Source organism: Coregonus lavaretus, assembly GCF_964263955.1.
Source record: "Coregonus lavaretus genome assembly, chromosome: 2".
NCBI lineage: Eukaryota > Metazoa > Chordata > Actinopteri > Salmoniformes > Salmonidae > Coregonus > Coregonus lavaretus.
Genome location: NC_139989.1, coordinates 10,519,612 through 10,543,320, shown reverse-complemented (window position 1 = coordinate 10,543,320; position 23,709 = coordinate 10,519,612). Strand labels below are relative to the sequence as shown.

Below are 23,709 nucleotides of genomic sequence, written 5' to 3'. Positions count from 1 at the left end.
GGATTTCATGCTCAGTAAAATAGATTTTTCACGCTCTTGTGAAGTGAAATCACTGTGGTTGTCTTATGGCATAGGCATTACGTAGGAATGTGTTCAAGCAGATCATGTCATGAAGTGAATTTCTGTGTGTGTGTGTGTGTGTGTGTGTGTGTGTGTGTGTGTGTGTGTGTGTGTGTGTGTGTGTGTGTGTGTGAGTGTGTGTGTGTGTGTGTGTGTGTGAGTGTGTGAGTGTGTGTGTTTATGCATTACGCTTTCTCTTTTTGCCATCCCACTTAAAAAGACTAATCCACTCTAAAATGCATCCTGCATTTTCAATCCCGTGTATAACCTAAGTCATTTCATATACAGGAGAACATTTGGCCGTGGGGGGATGGGGGTGGGGGTGGGTGTATGCCTGCGTGCGTGTGTCTGCATTGTTGTGTGTGTCAGTGTATGTGTGTCAGTGTATGTGTGTCAGTGTGTGTGTGTCAGTGTGTGTGTGTGTGTTCATGTTTTGTGTCATTATAAGCCCTATATCTCTCTCTGTCTCTGTCTCTCTGTCAGGTGTGTGTTTCCCGTGTCTGGTGGATGTGGTGCCGGTGAAGAACGAAGATGGCCTGGTGATCATGTTCATCCTCAACTTCCAGGTCATTTCAGACGACAAACAGCCCAACCAGGACCTCAACCACAAGCTGCCCCCCTGGCTCCCCACAGGTAACCACAAGCCCTCCCAGGCCCACCCATGGTTGCGCCCCTGCCCAGTCATGTGAAATCCATAGATTAGGGCCTAGTGAATTTATTTCAATTGACTGATTTCTTTATATGAGCTGTAACTGAAATTGTTGCATGTTGCGTTTATATTTTTGTTCAGTATAAATAATCGTTCAATTACATTTTTTAAAAAGATTGTTGGATAATCACTCGATTCAACTTAGTTCAGTTCAGTTTATTGCTCTCTCTGGTTTCTTCCTCCTTTTCTCTTTCCCACTCACTCTCTTTCTCTCCCTGTCGGCCTTTGTACCACTCTTTTTTACTCTCCCTCTCTCATTTTACCACCCCTCCCACTCTTTCTCCCTCCCACCCTCTTTCTCACTCTGTAGGCCGGCCACGTGGCTTCAAGCTCCGCCTGCCCTCACTTCGCTCCCTCAGCAACAGCAAGGTCTCTCTGGACGACCCAGAGACGGGGTGCCTCCCAGCCCCTGGCTACCCCAGCCACGAGTCCCTGGCTCTGGGAGAGCTGCTCTCCTTGCCCCCATTACCTCCGGGGCACAAGAGCTCCAGAAGCGCAGGCAGCAGCAGCAGCAGGCCGGCCCTCCTGTGGCCCGAGGACCAGCGCGCCCTGCTGGGCTCAGAGCCTCCGCCGTCCGCCGCCACCTCCTCGCTGCCCCCCGGCCAGTCGCCGTCCTGCATCGCCCTCCAGACGCTCAACCCGGACGTCTCGCTATCCAACTGCAGTCTGTCACACAGTCGCTCCCGTGAGAGCTTCCACAGCATGCGGCGGGCATCGTCAGTGGATGACATCGAGGCCATGCGGCCGGCGTCAGGCCGGAAGTACAGCACAGCCCATCCCATCCACAGCAGCACAGGTGGGGGAAGAGGGGGGAGGGAAGGGCGGGCCCATACTTCCAAATGGCGTTGCACCTTGAGAAAGCAAATGCACACCACCTCCTTGCCTGTATTTGAGCTGGATACCAAACACCCACAAACACACAGAGGTAAATAGCGTGTGCATTAGGAACTAGGAATCTGTACGTTGTAGCACTTCCTTCCTTTGTCTTTTAGAAGCTTTGAAAAACATAAAAGGCACCTACATTCCCTGGTTGTATTGTACGCTGTGGCAAACTACTTGACTAAAGCACAAACGGATCTGGACTCCCCCAGGCTAACCACTTACCGCTCAATGAGATCAATGCATGGTTCATGTGATAGGTCAAAGTTACACGCTTAGGATGTGGTTCTAATCACACCTGCATTCAAATTCTATTTGAAATCATTAAAATACTTGAGTGCAATATGGGCGGAGTTTGATGTTTTGGGACTATTCTATTGTTTCCATTGCACCAGGCAAGCTCAGTTAAGCACAGCTAAAGTATTTGAAACAATTTCAAATAGTGTTTGAACCCAGGTGTGATCCTAATAGTCTGGGCAGTCCTCTCACAGTGTGTTCTTTCAGGGGCGGTGAACAACAAGTCCAACATCCTCAACTCCACGTCGGACTCGGACCTCATGCGTTACCGCACCATCAGTAAGATCCCTCAGATCACCCTGAACTTTGTGGACTTCAGGGCGGACCCCCTCATCACGCTGCCCGCGGGGGACATGGACATCATAGCCCCCTGCAAGCTCATCGACCGCACACACCACGTCACCGAAAAAGTCACCCAGGTAAGAGGGCCGTCCATGTGTGTGTTCAGTGTGTGTAAGCTAGGTGTGTGTGGGGGTGGTGCGTGAGGTAGCGGTGTGGTTTCCTTCATTTCCTCCATCTGTGTTTATACTGTGTCTTTACTGGAGACTGCCATGCATCAACCAGGTGGTAGCGTCTCATTGGTGGGGGATGGGATGAGTTACCCCACAAAGCGCCGACTTGTAGACCTAGTGAAAACGCTCTGCAAATACAATACTAGTGGATTGGTGGTTGAGATCTTGGGTTCCTGCTCTGAGTGGAAACTTTGTGTGGAAGCTTGGTGTTAGCTGTATTGGTGTCTTCAGCGAGAGACTGGGTTAACCTAATCCACTTACCAGTGCTCCTTGTCTGTGGTGAGCCAGGGTGTGGCTAATGTCTTAGCGCTAGCTAGCATGATTGAATGAGAAGCGGATGGATGGCGCTCAGATTAAACAGTGACCGATGATTCTGTCGCTCTGGCATTCTCGTGTGTGGTGCATAATAACATGTAATTGAGTTATAGGGACAGTAATTCATATGATGTGAAAGTGGGGGCTTGTTCCCCAGTTGGACACCTCTTTTAATTTGCTTTGTTGCGCAGAGATTTAATTTACTCATTAAGGGATATTGTAGTATGAAGCAGAGCTTCATGAAGACTTCTCTGTGAGGGGAAATGGGAAAATGGCAAGGAGAGACAGAATGATGGAGAACTGAGCAAGGGATGAGAGTGGCTATGTGACCTTATCCAGAGAAACCTACAGTTAGTGCAATCATCTTACCGAGACAACCACATATCTCAGTAATAGCATGTTTTTTTCCAAAAAAAGGTAGCTATCAGCAAAGTCAGTGCTAGTAGGAACAGTTAAGTGTGAGTGTTAGTTAGTTGTTGTTGTTGTTGTTGTTGTTGTTGTTTTTTTGGGGGGTGAGAAGGGGTTGCTGTGAGATTAATCAAGATACTTCTCTCTCGCGCTCTCTCACCCCCTCTTTTTCTCTCTCTCTCTGTCTCACTCTACCCCCCCCCGATGCTTTTTAGAAAGGCTACTGTACTGTATATCTTCATACCACAAGTCAACCATTTCACCAAATACTAGGTTATACCAAGAGCCACTACTCACTAAGGCAGGCTTTCTTTACAGTATACACAGCTTTTAAATAGATAAAGGGGGAGGGCAACCAGGACAGCTGCTACAGTACAGACTGGCTGTACTAGCGGTAAGTCAATGTCAGGGGTGTGACAGTGGTCCCCTGTCCTCTGGGTGCCCTGTGGTGGTGGCAGGCAGGTGGCAGGCAGGCAGGGGCGTCTGGTACACCAGCCAGACCAGGAACCATCCGGATGGAGGAAGCACCAGCTGTTTCCTAATGCAGTTTGTGGTGGTAACCGGGGTGTTTTTAGTGCTGCATGGGAACTACAGTTGCAGCACACACAGCATGTATGGGTACAATATGTATGCACATAAGTTATATACACACCTAATCAGCAGTTGTGGGCATGTGGTTACACAAACGCACACACACGCACATGCTCACGCGCGCACACACACACACATGCACCCACGCACGCATGCACACGCGAACACGCGCACAACAGCAATTGCACAGAGCTGTTCATTGACACACTATAAATACAATGACACAGACATACATAAAGATCTACAGCATACAATGTCATTATCAAAGTCAAGACAGAACATTGGGGTTTCCAGACAGCTTGTAATCTTTTTCCAATAAGTGATTTTAAAAAGAGTTAGTTATGAGGCCATAGAGTTTATTAACCGAAGGCAGAATAACTACTTTACCACCTATGGCCTGCAGGTGGCAGCACCATCCAACACTCCTCTGGGCCCAGTTTTTCAAAAGTTATCTATCTGGATTTCGCCTATCTGATAGGATTAAATGCATAGAAATAGAATGAATAGAAATGAATAATCATTGCCTTGAATGGGACTCAGAGTGGTCAGTCCAATGCCTCCCTGCTCACTGAGAGATCATGATCACACACACACACTCACACACACACACACACACACACACACACACCCTCCTCCACCACCTAAAGAGATACAGAGAACATGAAGCCATTCCTTCAGTCAAGGACCACAGGTCCCTACAGAGAGAATCTGCATATGAGCTCTAGGAATGTTTTATGTGTGTGTCGTGTATTAACTACAAGTTAGACAGGAGGGCTTGAGTGTACGGCTGACCTGTGTTTGAGACATAACCGGCTCTAATGAACAGGGGATGAAGGGACGGATGGAGGGATGGAGATCGCTGTGGAGGAGGGAGGATGAAAGACAGGAACAGTGATCATGATCTCTCAGTGAGCGTGTGAGCAGGGAGGCATTGGACTGATAACTCTGAGTCCCAGGGATCAGGCTCATGCACCATCACACACACACACACGCACACTCCCAGTGACACTCCTATAGCTGTACTGCACTCATGGCTCACTGCCCACACACACTCTGGGGTGACACACACACTCATGCACACACATACAGTGGGGAGAACAAGTATTTGATACAATGCCGATTTTGCAGGTTTTCCTACTTACAAAGCATGTAGAGGTCTGTAATTTTTATCATAGGTACACTTCAACTGTGAGAGACGGAATCTAAAACAAAAATCCAGAAAATCACATTGTATGATTTTTAAGTAATTAATTTGCATTTTATTGCATGACATAAGTATTTGATCACCTACCAACAAGTAAGAATTCCGGCTCTCACAGACCTGTTAGTTTTTCTTTAAGAAGCCCTCCTGTTCTCCACTCATTACCTGTATTAACTGCACCTGTTTGAACTTGTTACCTGTATAAAAGACACCTGTCCACACACTCAATCAAACAGAGTCCAACCTCTCCACAATGGCCAAGACCAGAGAGCTGTGTAAGGACATCAGGGATAAAATTATAGACCTGCACAAGGCTGGGATGGGCTACAGGACAATAGGCAAGCAGCTTGGTGAGAAGGCAACAACTGTTGGCGCAATTATTAGAAAATGGAAGAAGTTCAAGATGACGATCAATCACCCTCGGTCTGGGGCTCCATGCAAGATCTCACCTCGTGGGGCATCAATGATCATGAGGAAGGTGAGGAATCAGCCCAGAACTACACGGCAGGACCTGGTCAACAACCCGAAGAGAGCTGGGACCACAGTCTCAAAGAAAACCATTAGTAACACACTACGCCGTCATGGATTAAAATCCTACAGCGCACGCAAGGTCCTCCTGCTCAAACCAGCGCATGTCCAGGCCGTCTGAAGTTTGCCAATGACCATCTGGAAGATCCAGAGGAGGAATGGGAGAAGGTCATGTGGTCTGATGAGACAAAAATAGAGCTTTTTGGTCTAAACTCCACTCGCCATGTTTGGAGGAAGAAGAAGGATGAGTACAACCCCAAGAACACCATCCCAACCGTGAAGCATGGAGGTGGAAACATCATTCTTTGGGGATGCAAAGGGGACAGGACGACTGCACCGTATTGAGGGGAGGATGGATGGGGCCATGTATCGCGAGATCTTGGCCAACAACCTCCTTCCCTCAGTAAGATCATTGAAGATGGGTCGTGGCTGGGTCTTCAAGCATGACAACGACCCGAAACACACAGCCAGGGCAACTAAGGAGTGGCTCCGTAAGAAGCATCTCAAGGTCCTGGAGTGGCCTAGCCAGTCTCCAGACCTGAACCCAATAGAAAATCTTTGGAGGGAGCTGACAGTCCATATTGCCCAGCGACAGCCCCGAAACCTGAAGGATCTGGAGAAGGTCTGTATGGAGGAGTGGGCCAAAATCCCTGCTGCAGTGTGTGCAAACCTGGTCAAGACCTACAGGAAACGTATGATCTCTGTAATTGCAAACAAAGGTTTCTGTACCAAATATTAAGTTCTGCTTTTCTGATGTATCAAATACTTATGTCATGCAATAAAATGCAAATTAATTACTTAAAAATCATACAATGTGATTTTCTGGATTTTTGTTTTAGATTCCGTCTCTCACAGTTGAAGTGTACCTATGATAACAATTACAGACCTCTACATGCTTTGTAAGTAGGAAAACCTGCAAAATCGGCAGTGTATCAAATACTTGTTCTCCCCACTGTACATATATACAGTCATTTTTATGCCCACAAAACACACATGCATAGTACATTGTGAACACACCCATCGTGATACACACATACAGTACACACACATAGACACACTCACTTGCACACACTCCCATGTACAGATGTGCACGCCCACCACTTGCTTGCACACATCTCTATCCACACTGCCATGCTCCTCACCACCCAACACACAGAGAGACCCTCCCGTCCCAAGCAGCACTTCACCACCCAACACAGATGGAGGTTCCTAAGTAGGAATGGGGAGTCACACTTCTTCATCCAATGGCAACATGGTAGGAGCATGGACCTCACAGGCTGTAGAACCACCTACGAACTACACCACTAGTCAAATGCAAGCATGAGATTAAGCATTATTGTGAAAACTTTTCATGTTTAGTACCACTCACATTGTTAGAGTTGGCAGTTGGGAAGAGCTTCACTGTTTCCATGTATATTAATGCCTGATGTACTGAAATGCATGGAAGAGAGGATCTTGAAATGTTGAGATGATCTTTGATCTTGGATCATCTTGTGGGTGTCTCTTTGGCTTTCTAGCAGGAGACAGATTTCCAAAAGCTCCTGTGTCTGTATTAAGGAGACTGTATTCATTGTAATGCTGTAGGTCCTGCTAGATGACTCGGGGAGATAGCAGAGGGCTAGGGAGCTAATGTCTTCAATTAGAATTATAGCACAGTGGATTCAGACCATAATATACTGTGGCTCTAACTTTAGGAACCAACTTAAAAGTTAGGCTCTCCAGAGGAGGTGAGTAGATATTAAATAGGTACATGCTTTACATTTATTTTTTATTAAAATAGATATACTGTGTAAATATATATATTATTTTTTATTTATGTATTTTAATTAAATCAAATAAAAATGAATTAAATCAAATTAACTGTATTATAAAGTGAAATGTGAACTAATATGAAGTGTGGAAAGTATGGCTGTATATAGACAGTTTTTTATATTTCCATACATCACAGTATACTGCATCCTGGCTTGTAACTTCCTGAATATGCGTATGACAACACGTCATATGTTGCTGCTGGGTTGTTAATGTTCAAATATTAGTTGTGTGGAGAGATAAATTATTAATGATGCCTCGTTGGATATGTTTCAAGTTTCATGTTTCAAAGTTTATTCACCAAGTGGACCGGATACAACAGGTGTAAAACAGTACATTAAAATTCTTACCTTGAGAGCTCTTTCCCAACAATGCAGTGATAATGATAATAATAATAATAGTAATATAGATAATAAATATAAAAAACACACAAAGTATATAGGATATACAGGTCAGTGCCAGTACAACACTGCTTAATCTACAATGTCATTATCGAAGTCAAGACCGAACATTGGATTTTCCAACGAGCTTGTAATCTTTTTCCAAGAAGTGATTGAAAAAAAAAGTTAGTTATGAGGCCATAGAGTGTATTATGGCTCCTAACCAAAGGCAGAATAACTACTTTACCACCTATGTTGCAGGTGACATCAAATGAGCAACATTGCAAATTTTTTATATAAACATCAACTTTAATAGATTCACATTGTATATATATTTTTTTTATATTATAATCTAGTCATTTGGTCACACAAAAATAATTTGAGTGGCTCTGCAAATCTCATGGAGAGAAGTATGTAATTTGACAGGTGCATGTGCAACGACTTTTTTGTTGTTTTTATTTGTTTTATTTGTTTGCTTTTCATTAGGCAGCTTTCAGCATTGTTCAACTCTACTTTATACTGTAACTGAATCAAAAAACTATGCCATGGTTGTGTCTCCACATTTCCTGTTATATTTGTTGTGAGCAGAGCAGATGGCTCCAAAATGTATTGTAGCGTTAGTGTCTGGGATGTAGAAATTGCTTGGCTCAAATGAATGTCTTGCATTTGCATACTTTGGATGAGTATACATGAGCTATTTAAATAGTGTATGACGTAAATGATTCAAAGCGGATATATTTAGCACCTAACATGTTTTCGCCTAGGACATGCCAGCGGCTTTTTAATATTATGCCAAGGTTGTTTTTATGAAATGCATGGATTCACAAATTGTGATGCACTCTCCCATTAGTTATGAGCTATGTAATAATTTTCAAAATGGACGCCTTGTGTGTTTTTCATGATATGCAATTTAATTCAGTTGAAAACCGCTGCTTTTCCAAGGTCTCCTCTTCACACACACACACACACACACACACACACACACACACACACACACACACACACACACACACACGCACACACACACACACACAGGAAAGCCATAGAATCGTTCTTTCAATAAAAATGAACTATCTTTCAAGCATCTGATCTATATCACTGCAATCTATATCTCCCTCCAAACCCGCTATTAATTCGAAGAAAAAGAAAAATAATAATGGTGTCTATTGATTTTCTCATTTGAAACGCTCCATATACTTTGCGGTTTGCTGTTGAGTCTACGGGCTAACGTTGTTGTAGCCACACACTCTGTCAGAGGCTGCTCGTCAGCTTTGATTGATATTAGCTGATATGCTGGACAGCTGTGCATCCAGATAGGGGGGTTAGGGTTCAAAACGTACAGTATCCTCTGACCCTCAAGGTCCTTTGAAGTTGCCCATTAGTTTGAACTAGTTTGAACTGGTTCCCCTAACGTTGCTCAATTCTTCACTGATCTCACCGTTTTACAGTACTCTGTTCAGAGCAAGCAAAACATTGTCAGCCTGTTAATTAGAGTTGACTGTGTGAATATTACTTTCAGGGTGTTCTAGCTGAGTCTACAGTCACATCCGAGTCCACAGATGCTGTTGTCTTTAAAGCTCAGTCAGGCAGAATAGATGAACGCTGATTGGAACACTGAAGAAGTCAGCGACCTAACAATAGAACAGGCCTTCGTTTTGGTTGCCAGGTCTTAGTTTGGGTTGCCAGGTCTTAGTTTGGGTTGCCAGGTCTTAGTTTGGGTTGCCAGGTCTTAGTTTGGGTTGCCAGGTCTTAGTTTGGGTTGACAGGTCTGGTTGATTGAAAAGGTAGTGCTGGTCATTAGATTGTCCAATGTATCAATGTAGACATTTCTTTATGTAATAATACGCATGTAGGAACTTAATGCTTTCAAATAACTTTTTGCTTAGTGCAGGAATTGAGACTGTACAAGGCTGTAGAATGAGCTCCACCCTGAAGACCAATAGGCTAAGTATGTTTCTTTTTCTCACCTGCCTCCTAACCCTTGGCCTTATGTGTCTAGAATGGCCAGTGAAGACCGCAGTTTATATTACAAGGCACTTTTAAGTGTTCATATCACAAGGCATTTTATGGTTGTTATGGGTATTTGAACTGCGCTGTGTTAAGACAGTATCAGCTTTTGCTCTCAGTTATCTCTTAAACCTTAGCCTTTGTGTCCAAACCTCCTCAGTTACCGCCACACTTGATATTACAAGGCACTTTTATGCGTACTGTTCATATGAAAAGGCACTTTATGTGTGTTGTTGATATTACACTTTATGCTTGTTGCAGTGATATGATCTGTACTGACTTAAGACCTGGGTCTACGCCCTTTGCTCTTACCTGTCAACCCAAAGCCATGGCCTTTGCCACCAATCTGCTTCCCCCTCTCTCTTTCTCTATATCTCCAGGGTTGGTTCCGCAGCAGGCACTGTGCCCATCCCATCCCTCCCTTGCTCATTAGTTTGTTACGGTGACATTGGCTAAGAGGCTGTCTGACTGATTTACGCCCAGGCAAGGGAGCTTCTCGCCTGGCTGATTACTTTTCCCCGCCGCTGGCTGTGACCCCGTGCGTGAGGAGGGAGGAGAGGGCAGGGAAGGGGAGGGGCTAAAGGAGGGCGCCAACGCTGACGTCCATGGCTACGCGGGGAGGCGGGCACTTTGACATCTTCTCCCGGAAAATGGCAGCACAACGCTACACAGTGGGAGAGGGGTAATAGGGTGATAGGTTGAGGGAGACAGAGGGTGAGAGAGGGATATGGAACGAAATGAAGGGAACGGAACGAAAGGGGCGAGAGAAAGATTGTGTAGTAAAAGGAGAACAAGAGTGTGCAGAAGGAGAGAGAGTGCATTGGTAGAAACAGAGAGAGAAAAGTAAGGTCAGAGTGTCAATGTTACCTCAACCCACACCTCTCCCATGTCCTTCCCCTCTATGTTTACCTCTCTCCTCCCTCACCCCTCCCTCTCTTCTCCCTCACCCCTCCCTCTCTCCTCCCTCCCTCTCTCTTTCTCCATCCCATCCACCTCTCTTTATCCCTCCACCTCTCCCTCATCCCTAGACCACCCTCCACCTCTCCCTCATCCCTAGACCTCCCTCCACCTCTCCCTCATCCCTAGACCTCCCTCCACCTCTCCCTAATCCCTAGACCTCCCTCCATCCCTCCCTCTCTCTGCTGGTGACCCATTTTTTTCTGCCCTGGCACCATTAATCACAGTAGATCCTGGCTGGGCCGTGCACCTCACCGCCCTACCTCATCACGGGAAGGTAATTGAATCTTGGAGGAATCTGGCTCCGAGAATAAGCACCATTGATTGGCCAGTAATTGACCCTTTTTATTTATGATCAGGTGTGGGTGGGAGGGACGGAGGGAGTGTTAGTCCAAGATGATGTAGTTCGATATGACAGGACGGTAAACTTGTTTGACCCAGACTGTAGCTTATAGAGTAGTTAAACCTGTGGACTGTCTCTAGGAGAGAAGGACAACATGGCAGGTGTTAATGTCTGCTGCTACTGTGTAGCAATGCAAGCTGCCCACGCTTCAACTGGTAGTGCATCCAATTGTCATGCCATCCACAATGATTCCTGACAACCCCCAACTGGGAAATGGTTAGTTCCAAGTTTGGCGCTGAAGCAGCCAGCGACACAGCGAGAGGCCAATCCATCAAAGGTGTGAGGGGGGCGTGGGGAGCGGACAGACTCATCTTGGGAGGCAGTGGAGGGAGCCGGGCCATAGTGTGGTGCTCCATCTCTGACAGAGAGACCCTAGTATCAATGTAGATCACTACACTGACCGCCTTTACCTGGCCTTGTCCCCTGACTGACTTTACCTGGCCTTGTCCCCTGACTGACTTTACCTGGCCTTGTCCCCGATATACACTCAGTCTGTAGGTGAATATACTGTACACTCTACCTACACTTTTATCAGGTCGCGCACAAACACACTCATTTTTTATTAAATCCCCATTCACACCAAAACCCTCTGCCTCAATCACACCCAAGGTTCAGTCTGCTTTTGTGAATAGCACCTCCATCGCTCCCGTACAGTACTGTACACCCAGGCAGCTCCCTTCCTCACAAAGACCCAAAGACACAGAATCCCTCCTGGGGCCCCTGGAAACCTCACGAGGGCCCTGGAGAAGAGCCTCTGTCTGCTATGAGGGCCTCTGAGGGGCTACCTGGGGGAATAGACTGCCAAGGCTGGCATTTAAAACACAGTCATTATCCTTCACCCCATAGACGACCCTGGACCTGCTGGAAATAAAACGGTAAATACCAACAGAGCCCCACTGCGCCTCAAGACTCACACCAAACTAGAAGAGACTGGAGCACTGTGTACTGTAGGGTACCTAGTGATCAGTTCTCCTGTCCTATACTCTTAAAAAAAGGGTTCCAAAAGGCTTCTTTAGCTGTCCCCATAGGATAACCCTTTTTGGTTCTAGGTAGAACCCTTTTTGGTTCCGGGTAGAACTCTTTTAGGTTGCACATAGAACGCTCTGTGGAAAGGGTTCTACATGTACTGTAACTAAAAAGGGTTCTACCTGGAGCCAAAAGGGTTCTAAATGGAACCAAAAAGGGTTCTTCAAAGGGTCCTCCTATGAGGACAGCAGAAGAACCCATTTAGGTTCTAGATAGCACCTTTTTTTCTAAGAGTGTACTGTACACTAGCTAAGCACATCGCACAAATGTAAGTCGCTCTGGATAAGAGCGTCTGCTAAATGACTAAAATGTAAAAGTGTAAACAGATGGAGTTGGGTTGCAAGCAACCCATTTGTATAATACTTTTTCAGAGTAGACAATATTGTTTTTCATGAACTGTATATTGGTTTTGCTTTTAAGTGTCTCCTTAAAAAAAAGTAAAATACACACACAAACTATCTTCTTTGTTTGAGTTGCTGGTTACCTTATTGCATTCACTCAGTGCCTTGACTCTCTGTTGAGTCCAGCTCACTTCCTGTGTTTGTTCTGATCATCCTACTTCCTTACAGAGAGCACCCAGCTGTAATGTTGGCCTGTTATCCGGACAGAGACATCAGTGGCAACCATGGATTTCCTACATGCTATTGTGTTTTTATGTTAAAAGGTTGTGATTTGTTCCAGTGAAGGTGTATGTGCGTGCTGGTACTTTCTTTCTAGTTATAGTGTGTGTAAAATCAAATCAAATCAAATTGTATACATGTGTTTAGCAGATGTTATTGCGGGTGTAGCGAAATGCTTGTGCTTCTAGCTCCGACAGTGCAGTAATATCTAACAAGTAATATCTAACAATTTCACAACATATACCCAATACACACAATGGAATTTAAGAATATATACATATATGGATAAGCAATGACAGAGCTGCATGGACTAAGATACAGTAGAATATTAGGGAATACAGTATATACATATGAGATGAGTAATGCAACATATATAAACATTATTAAAGTGACTAGTGTTCCATTTCTTAAAGTGGCCAATGATTTCAATAGGCAGCAGCAGCCTTCCTGTGACATCGGGTGCTGTAGGTGTCCTGGAGGGTGGATAGTTTGTCCCAGGTAATGCGTTCGGCAGACCGCACCACCCTCTGGAGAGCCCTGCGGTTGCGGGCGGTGCAGTTGCCGTACCAGGCGGTGATACAGCCCGACAGGATGCTCGCAATTGTGCATCCGTAAAAGTTTGTGAGGGTTTTAGGTGCCAAGCCAAATTTCTTCAGCCTCCTGAGGTTGAAGAGGCTCTGTTGCGCCTTCTTCACCACACTGTCTGCGTGGGTGGACCATTTCAGTTTGTCAGTGATGTGTACGCCGAGGAACTTGAAGCTTTCCACCTTCTCCACTGCGGTCCCGTCAATGTGGATAGGTGGGTGCACCCTCTGCTGTTTCCTGAAGTCCACGATCATCTGCTTTGTTTTGTTGACGTTGAGTGAGAGGTTATTTTCCTGACACCACACTCCCAGAGCCCTCACCTCCTCCCTGTAGGCTGTCTCGTCATTGTTGGTAATCAAGCCTACTACTGTTGTGTTGTCTGCAAACTTGATAATTGAAGTGGGTCTAGGGTGACAGGTAAGGGAGAGGTGATATGATCCTTAATACAGTGCACTGTATTGGTGGTCCTAGTAGTCTGCCCTCTTCGTCCTGTTTAGACTCTTCAAGGTGTAATGTCTCTGTTGCGTTGTGTCCATGGCCACAGTGACGGTAGCTGCCAGGTAGACTGTGACCAATGTGCTGGAGATGACAGGAGAGATGGTGACACACACACACACAGTGTTAAGAAATCGTCGCTCCTCGCGCCCCGGCCCAGCGCATGCCGTGGCGTCCCCCTCTATCCTGCTGCCTGTATGTTCTCAATGTCACCTAGCATGGTGCCAAGTCACCCCTGTAGAAAAGCCTAGGGCCTCACTTTACCTAAGAGGAAAGTTAGTGGAGAGAGCTTACTACTGACCTCCACTGATGCACCAAGGGGGGAGAGAAGCAGGGGGATGCCGGTGCTGGACTGTACTACACATACGGTTCAGTGGAGAACACGTCTTAGAGACGGGGAGATACAGCACCAGACCTGTGTTTCGCAAGATAGGAGGCGGGAAAGGTTCCCGAAACATGTTACCGATTGGCTCACCTTCAGGAAGTTTAACGTTATTTAATTCCAAGAACAAATATTCTATCCTTCCAATAAGACACAAAGGGACAGTTCATCAATAGGCCCTTTCTCTAGCGTAATCACAAGAAATTGACATTGTACCCATTTCCTATTGGTCACGCAGCTTGCTAATAGGATTGTGTGATTACAGTTGTTGCTAAATCATAAATCATTTGACTCTATGTTCCCTGAAGAGCAATGAACACCTTGACGAAGATTAATAATCTATGTTTACCTCAGTGTACTAGGAGTAACCAATGCACGGTTCAATTTGTTTTCTTGTTTCTTGTTTCCTTACTGCATAAGCAGCATTTGAAAATTGATGTTCCCCCACAAGCTTCCCTAACACACTATTGCTCACAACACCTGAGAGACGCCGAGACACGGTGTCCTATTGGATCTGCTACTGGAGGGTTACACCACTTGTGTCTTCGCAATATAAAATAGATACATAAAAACAAAACGTGTGCTGAATTCTAAAGAAACAGATTCTGTTCTGCTGGTCTATAAGTGGGATCCAGCTCCCTTTTATAGACGTTCCATTGGGAAATACTTTTCTAATTGTGCCTTCATGCTGTAGCTCTGAGAATAAGACAAATAATTTTTTTAAAGAAATACTTCACTCAACTATGTTTTTAACCATTTTTAGGGTGAAACTTTTAGTGACCCTAGAATATAATACATGGAATAATATTAGGCATGTGACAGGAAGTCCCAGTAGAGCCCCAGTGTCATGAAACAACCCGTTTTAAAGTCAGAGTTAAGGATGAGCGTTAGGATGGTTCCCTCCCTCTCATGGTGTTGTTAAAGACCCAGTTTGGTAATCTCTCCCCTCTAACCGCCCCTTCTACTGCTATCTGTCACCTCAATTTGGGCTCATCACCCAGCGGCCCCCATACACCACAGTTCAGCGCCATGCATTCCATCTAAACGCAACCGTGGCTATTTGCGTAGCCCGGGGGTGACACGACTCCCTTGGAAGTGTGTGTGTGTGTGTGTGTGTGTGTGTGTGTGTGTGTGTGTGTGCGTGTTGACGTGGATCTCTCCACAGCTGACCACCTTTTATGGCTGTTCTCACCTCATATTATCCAAGTGGACCCTTATTAGCTGTGCCGATCTGGGAAAAACACTGCATTATTTATGAAGTGGTGAGACTGTGTGTGTTGTGGGGCGGGGTACTGTTTGCTTTCTCTGGCCAGCTCAGTGTTAGGTTGCTGTGGAGTCATCTGGGAAAACTTCCACGTCACCACTGGAGCCTTATAGGGATTGTCAGTGCCATCGCTTGGTCATCCAGCTGATTCCGTCCCATCAACTCCGATCTTTAGCTCCGAGGGTGGTTAATCACTTCTTGAAATGGCTGAGAAAGTGCGAGTGACTAATGTTTGTCTGTATTAACTTGAGTTGACGCAGAGAGGAAGAGGCGAAGCGAGAGGTTTCACTCTCGCCAAAATATGACCAAAATAAGCCCAATGCGTTTCTACGGGCTTATTTTGGTTTCTATGGGCCTTTGGGACAACGACTCCCATTGTTATGGCGGAGACATGAGCATCTCGTCATTATATGCAGATCTCTGGTTGACATCAAACTTCCATGTCACTGGCCGCACAGGAAGTACTTTGTGGAATAATTAATTGGGGTGATGCTGTGATTCTCCCAAAAATATACACTTTGATTCAAGTGCACTTTCTTGACAGACCCTGATAAGCTCTAACCAACCTTTTAACCTAAATCCAATAAGATGTGGAAATGTTTGGTTGATTTTACGTTGATTTCACGTTAGTTGACAACTCAACCAAATGTCAATCAAAACTAGACGTTGAACTGACGTCTGTGCCCAGTGGACTGCTTCATTTGGTTTTTGTATCGATATGCAGGCTCTTCATTTATCACTCTATGCAGCCCAGTGAGCATGCTATCACTGCCGCTGTTGTTAGTCAATAGAAAGATACCATTAGCGATTAGCCGCGGTTTAATGTTTGCGTTAGCCATTAGCCATAATTATATCTCCCGAGGCACACCAATCCTTCTATGAGAACGACCCAACCCAGGTGAAGGACACTTTTGTCTCACTATTGACTTTGAGCTTGATTCTGTAAAACACAAAATGTATTCAGAATATGAAGAATTAATAGCATATACAGTACCAGTCAAAAGTTTGGACTTATTCTGCTCCAGTCATTACCACAAGCCTGTTCTCCCCAATGAAGTTGCCACCAACCTCCTGTGACACCATTACTTCTTCAATATACACTACCAGTCAAAGGTTTGGACACACCTACTCATTCAAGGGTTTTTCTTTATTTTTACAATTTTTTACATTGTAGAATAATAGTGAAGACATCAAAACTATGAAATAACACATATGGAATCATGTAGTAACCAAAAAAGTGTTAAACAAATCAAAATATATTTTATATTTGAGATTCTTCAAATAGCCACCCTTTGCCTTGATGACAGCTTTGCACACTCTTGGCATTCTCTAGATAATTTTTTTGGCAGTTGAATACAATGGCAGGTCTAAATTGGTCTAAATGCTTTAGAAACCTGCGTCCCATTTTGTGCAAATAAAGACACCACCATAACCCACCCTGGAGCAGGTTTAACTTAACCTAGTAACGAGAGGTTACAGAATCGAAGGGTTTAAACGGTCATTCAAAACCACCACTGTTTTGCCATTTAAAGAGCAAGTGCCTCAACCTTCAAACCTTTTCGCTCTCTCAGCATGTGTCTCTCTCCCCTGTCTTTGTAAGTGGTTGAGAAAGGTCATTTCCACCAACAGAGAGGTGCGAAGCGCCATCCAATTTGACTCGCCTGGGGAGCAAGCCCACTGATGATGTCTCTGTCCCCCTGTTGAGATTTGTGAACATAGTGTTTAGGAAGCAATTTCCCCTGTAACTCGAGGCATTATTGTAGTATACTGTAGATATTCTGAAAAAAGTGCAGTTTCGCAATGATGATTCAGAAATATACATATGATGGTAATGAGGAAATAAAGTGCATCAGCATGTCTGGTTTGTTTATTCTGCAGCAGCATATGTTATTGGAGTAATTTACATATTTTTTTAACATGACATAATGGACTCATTAAGTGATCGTTATGTGAAACGGAATCACAGCCACTTGAATATGATTATAGTTCCATTTCAACTTTAACCCCCAGAGGCGTATTACTTTCCTATATGTACATGTCACGTCCTCATGACTCGCCTCATCTTCCCTCAGAGCACCCAGAGGGCATGTACACCCACATCACCCAGTCTGCCCCTTCAAAACTGTACACACACACACACTGGCTGTTTTCATCCCTGGAGAATCTTCCTCCTAATCTAACAGGGCTAATTTAAGCGTTTGATGATGAATAACGAAGCTGTTCATTAATGAAGGATTTGGCCCGGTTCTGACGCATGATAAATCCTGCCAGTAAGGATTTGGCCCGGTTCTGACGCATGATAAATCCTGCCAGTAAGGGTTTGGCCCGGTTCTGACGCAAGATAAATCCTGCCAGTAAGGGTTTGGCCCGGTTCTGACTCGTGATAAATCCTGCCAGTAAGGTATTGTCCCGGTTCTGACATGTGAGAAATTCTGCCGGCTCGGTAACTAGATTACCTCGCCACGTCGTCCGGGGAGCGTCAAGCGCTAATGAGACCGGTGAGTCATCACAATGCCATTTGCCATGCGATGAGAGGTGAGTGGTGGCTGGAGGTGGAGCTAGTTATTTGCATCAAACCAACAATACTTCGCTACACTCAATGGGTCATTAACGTCACGGACCCCCTTAGAACACACGCACACACAGACTAGTGTTACATTAGCAAGTCCAGGCACTCAATTTACCCCCACACACAAACAACCATGAACATTTGGGAGCTTTGGGCAGGGCATGAGGAACACAAGGTCGTCCTGCTCTATCCTTCACCCCCCTCCAGCTCTGGCGTTATCCCTCCATCCCTCCATCCCTGGATATAGCAGACCATCCGTCTCCCAGGGACCTCTTATCTGGCTCTCGTTGCTGGCACGGACGTCATTGGAGGCGGAGGGATAAAGAGGGGTGGGGCGTCCTTCGTCTCACCTTGAGTGCCATGTGGTATCACTCCTCTCTTGACACAACTCCCTCCCCCTAATACTCTCTCTCCAGTCATGATGCGTATTCCCGGCTGAAGACGGGTCTCTCCAGTCATGATACGTTTTCTCGGCTGAAGACTGGTCTCTCCAGTCAACGCAGGCCTTAAATAGTTCTCTTGGAGGGCGATAGTGCTCGTGAGTGATGTGGGGCGAGTCAGTGACAACTCATTTTCAAGGCTGTAATCGACATATCACTTTGGCAAAGTACAGTACATACGCAACTCCATGCAAGACTTGGACAACTTAAGCATTGAATCTCAGGGGGGAAAAGTTGTCAATGGCAACAGAGAGAATTTTGTCAAATAACACACAGATAGATGTAAGACCTTTATTTAACCACTATTGTCGCAGCAAAATAATCCTGCAGCAACAGGATTTGAACATTTTGTCCATAATGTTGCTTGATCGGTGGTTAGGCTATTAGCTGGCGAAAATTAAGCAACATGAAAAGTGCAATACTGTTAATATAATTGCATGTTAGTGCAGGTTTATCATTGAATTTATGTAAGTCACGAAGCTCATCTGCATTCAGGAAAATTTGCAAAACAACAAAAGAGTGATCAAATTAAGATCCTACATCTGTAGGTGTGTTACAACCAATCTCAACTGTCTAAAATCAACACACACACACACACACATACACACACACACATAGGGCCGTCATACGCCTGGAGTGCCTGGGAAGATGCAGGTGTTATCTCCCTCCACTCTCCACGGCTGGGGGGAGAGAGACAGTCCCAGAGCAGAGCTGCCTAGCTCAGCACTCCTCCCTAAGTGGGGCAGCGTGCTGAGCCAGAGAGAGGAGAAGTAATGGTGTCATTTGTTATCCGTGCAGGAGAAGGGAGGCGACGGGAGGCGGGAATAACACAGCGCTCAGTTTACTCTCACCTGGCAAGGCCTTCTCTCTGTCTGTCACTCGGTCTGTCTGTTGGTCTTTGTGTGAAAACCCATATGGAATGTGAAAGCGTGCTGTGCAGGTTTTTAGACACAGAGAGGAACGTAGCATAATCAAATTAAAGCAGCGGTTTGCTTTCCATGATGATAACTAGCAACTCTAGTATGTGTTATACACTGAGTGCACAAAACATTAGGAACTCTTGCCATGACATAGACTTACCAGGTGAATCCAGGTGAAAGCTATTATCCCTTATTGATGTCACCTGTTAAATTCACTTCAATCAGTGTAGATGAAGGGGAGGAGACAGGTTAAATAAGGATTTCTAAGCCTTGAGATGATTGAGACATGGATTGTGTATGTGTGCCATTCAGAGGGTGAATGGGAAAGACAAAATATTTAAGTGTCTTTGAACGGCGTATGGTAGTAGGTGCCAGGCGCACCGGTTTGAGTATGTCAAGAACTGCAACGCTGCTGGGTTTTTCACGCTCAACAGTTTTTTTGTGTATCAAGAATGTTCCACCACCCAAAGGACATCCAGCCAACTTGACACAGCTGTGGGAAGCATTAGAGTCAACAAGGGCCAGCATCCCTGTGGAATTATTTTGACACCTTGTAGAGTCCATGCCCCAACGAATTGAGGCTGTTCTGAGGGAAAAAGGGGGTGCAACTCAATATTATGTTTTGTAATGGTTTGTACGCTCACACATTTGATTCCTGACATATAATGGAGTTTAATGGAGGCTGATCTCACTTTTACCTCCTGTAAAGGAAATTTGCCCCCTGCCAAACTGTCTGGTTTGAGATGATATACTGTATTTCCTTGCAGGCGTGTCAAGGTACAGTGGAATCTTATTTTCTGACCCTTCTCCTCCCCATTAAAGTGAATAAAAGAAATCCAAAGTCATTTGAGGACATGATTTCGATTTAATCGATATCATTGGTGGCTCCTCTGACGCCATAAAGGAAATTGTGTCATCAAATCTTGATTGGTGTCCTGAAAGAAATTATGCAGAATTTCTCACACAGTCAGTGGACCCTGGGCACATCCCTGTACTGTATCAATCTCCTTGGCTGTCTTTGAGAAAATATGATCATTATTATCACTGCTATACTTCAACCAGTTACAGTGCATGGAACATTCTCTGTGCTCAAACCTCACAGGATATAATACTAGAATCGACTACCCATAGACGATGGTCAATATTTGCCCAATGAAACACAAGATATTGTCTGTGTGCCACTGGTTTGTGGATTTGTCTTCATACCGATAGTAGGCCTTGGTTTATATTTCAGACAGGGGCAGTCTTTCTGATCCTACCTCCCAGCCTGGACACATTGACCCTGGCCTTGCCTTGTGTGGGCTGAACTGTCAGATAAGGCAGCTAGTGACATTAGAACACCAGGGCCTGGATACACAAAGTGTCACAAAGAGTAGGTGTGCTGATCTAGGATCAGTTTAGCCTTTTAGATCATAATTATATGGACCAGGGTAACCTGATCCTAGATCAGCACTCAGGCGAAGACCTCTGTCATCCCATAATGGCTGTGTCAGTGTCCCATATACAGGCAGCTGTCACGAAGCCCCCAGAGGATCCATCCCCTCCTCCAGTCTCTTCTCCATTCTCTTCTTCCATTCTCCTGATAGACTGACTGACTGCCACCAACACAAGTAGCCTGTGGACTTTATGACTTCCTTATATAATTATGATTCCATTATGTCATCATGGCTCTGTTATGCAGTATCTCGTTGTATGTTCGTATTACAGCGTCCATCAGAGACCTACCTACAGCCTTGGTGTCGGTTACCACATATTAGATCTAACGCTGAGGTGTAACAGAGCGTGGAGGCATGAGCGCCAGGTCACGCCTCCACATACATATCCACCTGTGCGCCCACCTGTGTGTGTTTACACCATACTAGAATGATGCCCTTCGTCAAAGAGGACAGGCAGACAAGCTGTGGCGAGATCTACCCATTGTCCGAGCCATGTAGCTAATTGAAAATGGCTGCCGGGCTCATTATGCGAGGGAATCGTAGCGTGGTAGGAACAGCTGCGGCCGCCTCGGGAGAGAATGTCCAATACTGACGTTGGCTGAGAATCCGATGGCCTTGTAACAGGGGGACGTGATAACGCCGGCTGACACATACTGGGAATAGCCGGCTGCAGCGCTGCATCCTCCCACGTCTGCAGCTGCAGAATGGATCCTTTGGAGAATAGAGAAAATAAGCCAGGAGGAGGGGCTTGGTTCTGTGGTTCGTGAATATAAACTAGTGTCTGTCTGTCTTGTCCAGTTTTAGAATGTTTATTGACGTAATATTCCTTTTGATGATAGGAAATGAGGAATTGTTTACCACATTGAGCTGCCATATTTGGTCAGACGGCACTACCAGACCTTATGTGATAAAGCTAACTTTAGGAAAAGGTATGTTTTCCCCTAGAAAGCTTTACTCTCGTTAAACACACGCTGTGAGGAGGATGTTCTCAACTGCGTCATGATTTTCCATTTCAAATAGAATGTTTGGCTCTTAGAGGAAATGAAGATATCCAGCAAAGTAAATAATTCCCTTAGTGCATGACCGAAGGGGCCATATAGATGTGTATGGGACGGCGTAGATCAGAGGGCCAGTAACACTCAGTTATCTCTAAAATCAATCAAGGCCCCGGCTTATTCTACCCAGCCATAATCACTCCCTCAGATGAACAGACACTCTTTGCCCCGTCGTGATTGGCTACGGGCCGAGTGCTGCGTTTATTTAACGGCCACTCCGAGGAGTTCTTAACCCTGGGATTTATCCACAGGAAGTGAGGTCATTGAGTGACCTACACAGGCTTACCATAATCCAAGACGTCATCCCTGAGGATGGAGATGTTCTTGCTGAATAAACTACATCAGATGAGGATCCCATGCGGCCATAAAAAATGTCCTATACTAATGCAATGTATACATGTAGATTTAGATGGCATCTTGCAGTATGGCAAGTCACTTCAAGATCTCCTCTAATCTCTGTCATTGTTTGGTCAGTCTCCATTATTCAGAGGGAGTTGGGCTGGTTACTGTGTAGTGTATTGTAATAACATTATAACGACATTAGTCACTAATAAGTATGTTCCTCTCTGCTACCTTGAGATAGATGCCAAGACAGGGGACCCAATATAATCTCTGTGATTAAAGATACATTTATTCGGCCTGGCAACTTGTATTAAAACTAAAGAGCAGCGTCACTCTGGACTGAGACGGTGCGGGTGGGGTGGCTGGAGGGAGGTGCAGGCGAGGACGAGATCGTAATTGAAATAACAAATTATATGCCACAGACCCATTATGGCTAAATATTTGAAAGAGCAACTAATCGCACATGAGCTCTCATTAAGATATTGGGAATGAGTTGACTGGAGATCAACATAAAGGAAAAGCTGACTACAGTGTGTTCGATATACCAGTACAAACACTGAAACATTAAAACAATTGATTCCATAATTGACAAACTATAAACATATGTGGTGGACTTTTTAAAATACGCTGATTTGCACATCCATATGGGGGAAATTAATGAGAAGTCCTCGAACCAGATGTCACACTTTGGGTTGCTATAGGCAAGTAGAAATAGGACGTTGAGTTGTACATGGAGATGTCTTGTAATCAGAACCAGAAGAGACATGAGATGCCTGTTTCTAATGGAAAGGAATCAAATGCTCCCACACAAATAGACGTACTGTGTCTTTAGGTTTCTATGTATTATGCAGAATTAACCTCCTTGAGATACATTGTTCTTATTTCCAAGGCAGTCCTGAAACAACAGCAAATGCACCATTAATGAAAACAACAGATTCTATCTACATTTTTACAAACACTTAAGTGCCTTGCTCAAGGGCACATCAACATATATTTCACCTAGTCGGCTCGTGGATTCAAACCAGTGACTTTTCGGTGACTGACTCAACACTCTTAACCGCTAGGCTACCTGCCGCCACTATTATTTCATATTCACTACTCCACAGATCTAATTAGGCCAAAACCCTACATCAAAACAGCTGAAGGTTCTTAGAAATATGTTTTTGTTTTTGTTTTTCAGCAGTTGCTCCTCTCCTTTTATGGAGCGATATCTCTCAAATGCTTTTTCAACCACACTTTCATGAATCCGTACTTTTGCCGTTTCTCAAATTTATCTCAGCTTGGTATTAAAATAAATTCTTTGATCAGCGTGTTTCTCATCATCAAATGACTGTTACATAAACATGGAAAGCATTAGGAAAACAGGCCTGATATTAGATCAGCATACTGGACTGGAGTCCAAATACTTTGAAGAGCAAATACAGGCATATATGGTTGGACTAATTCCCCTCACGTTTTGTGACCACCTAAATCCATGGGAGCAGTGTTTATGCATGTATTCATCCGGAAACAAAAGCAC

General features: G+C 44.9%; 1 protein-coding gene across 1 annotated transcript in view; it reads left to right on the top strand.

The window, feature by feature from the left end:
* Positions 1-23,709, top strand: part of kcnh2b (potassium voltage-gated channel, subfamily H (eag-related), member 2b) — a gene marked incomplete at both ends in the record, with an annotated part of 301,755 nt that overhangs the window by 192,080 nt on the left and 85,966 nt on the right. Inside the window, 3 exons of the mRNA XM_084143298.1 lie at positions 544-693; positions 1,080-1,565; positions 2,153-2,364. Of these exons, the coding sequence (XP_083999424.1) occupies positions 544-693; positions 1,080-1,565; positions 2,153-2,364 (848 nt within the window). The remainder of the gene's footprint in view (positions 1-543; positions 694-1,079; positions 1,566-2,152; positions 2,365-23,709) is intronic.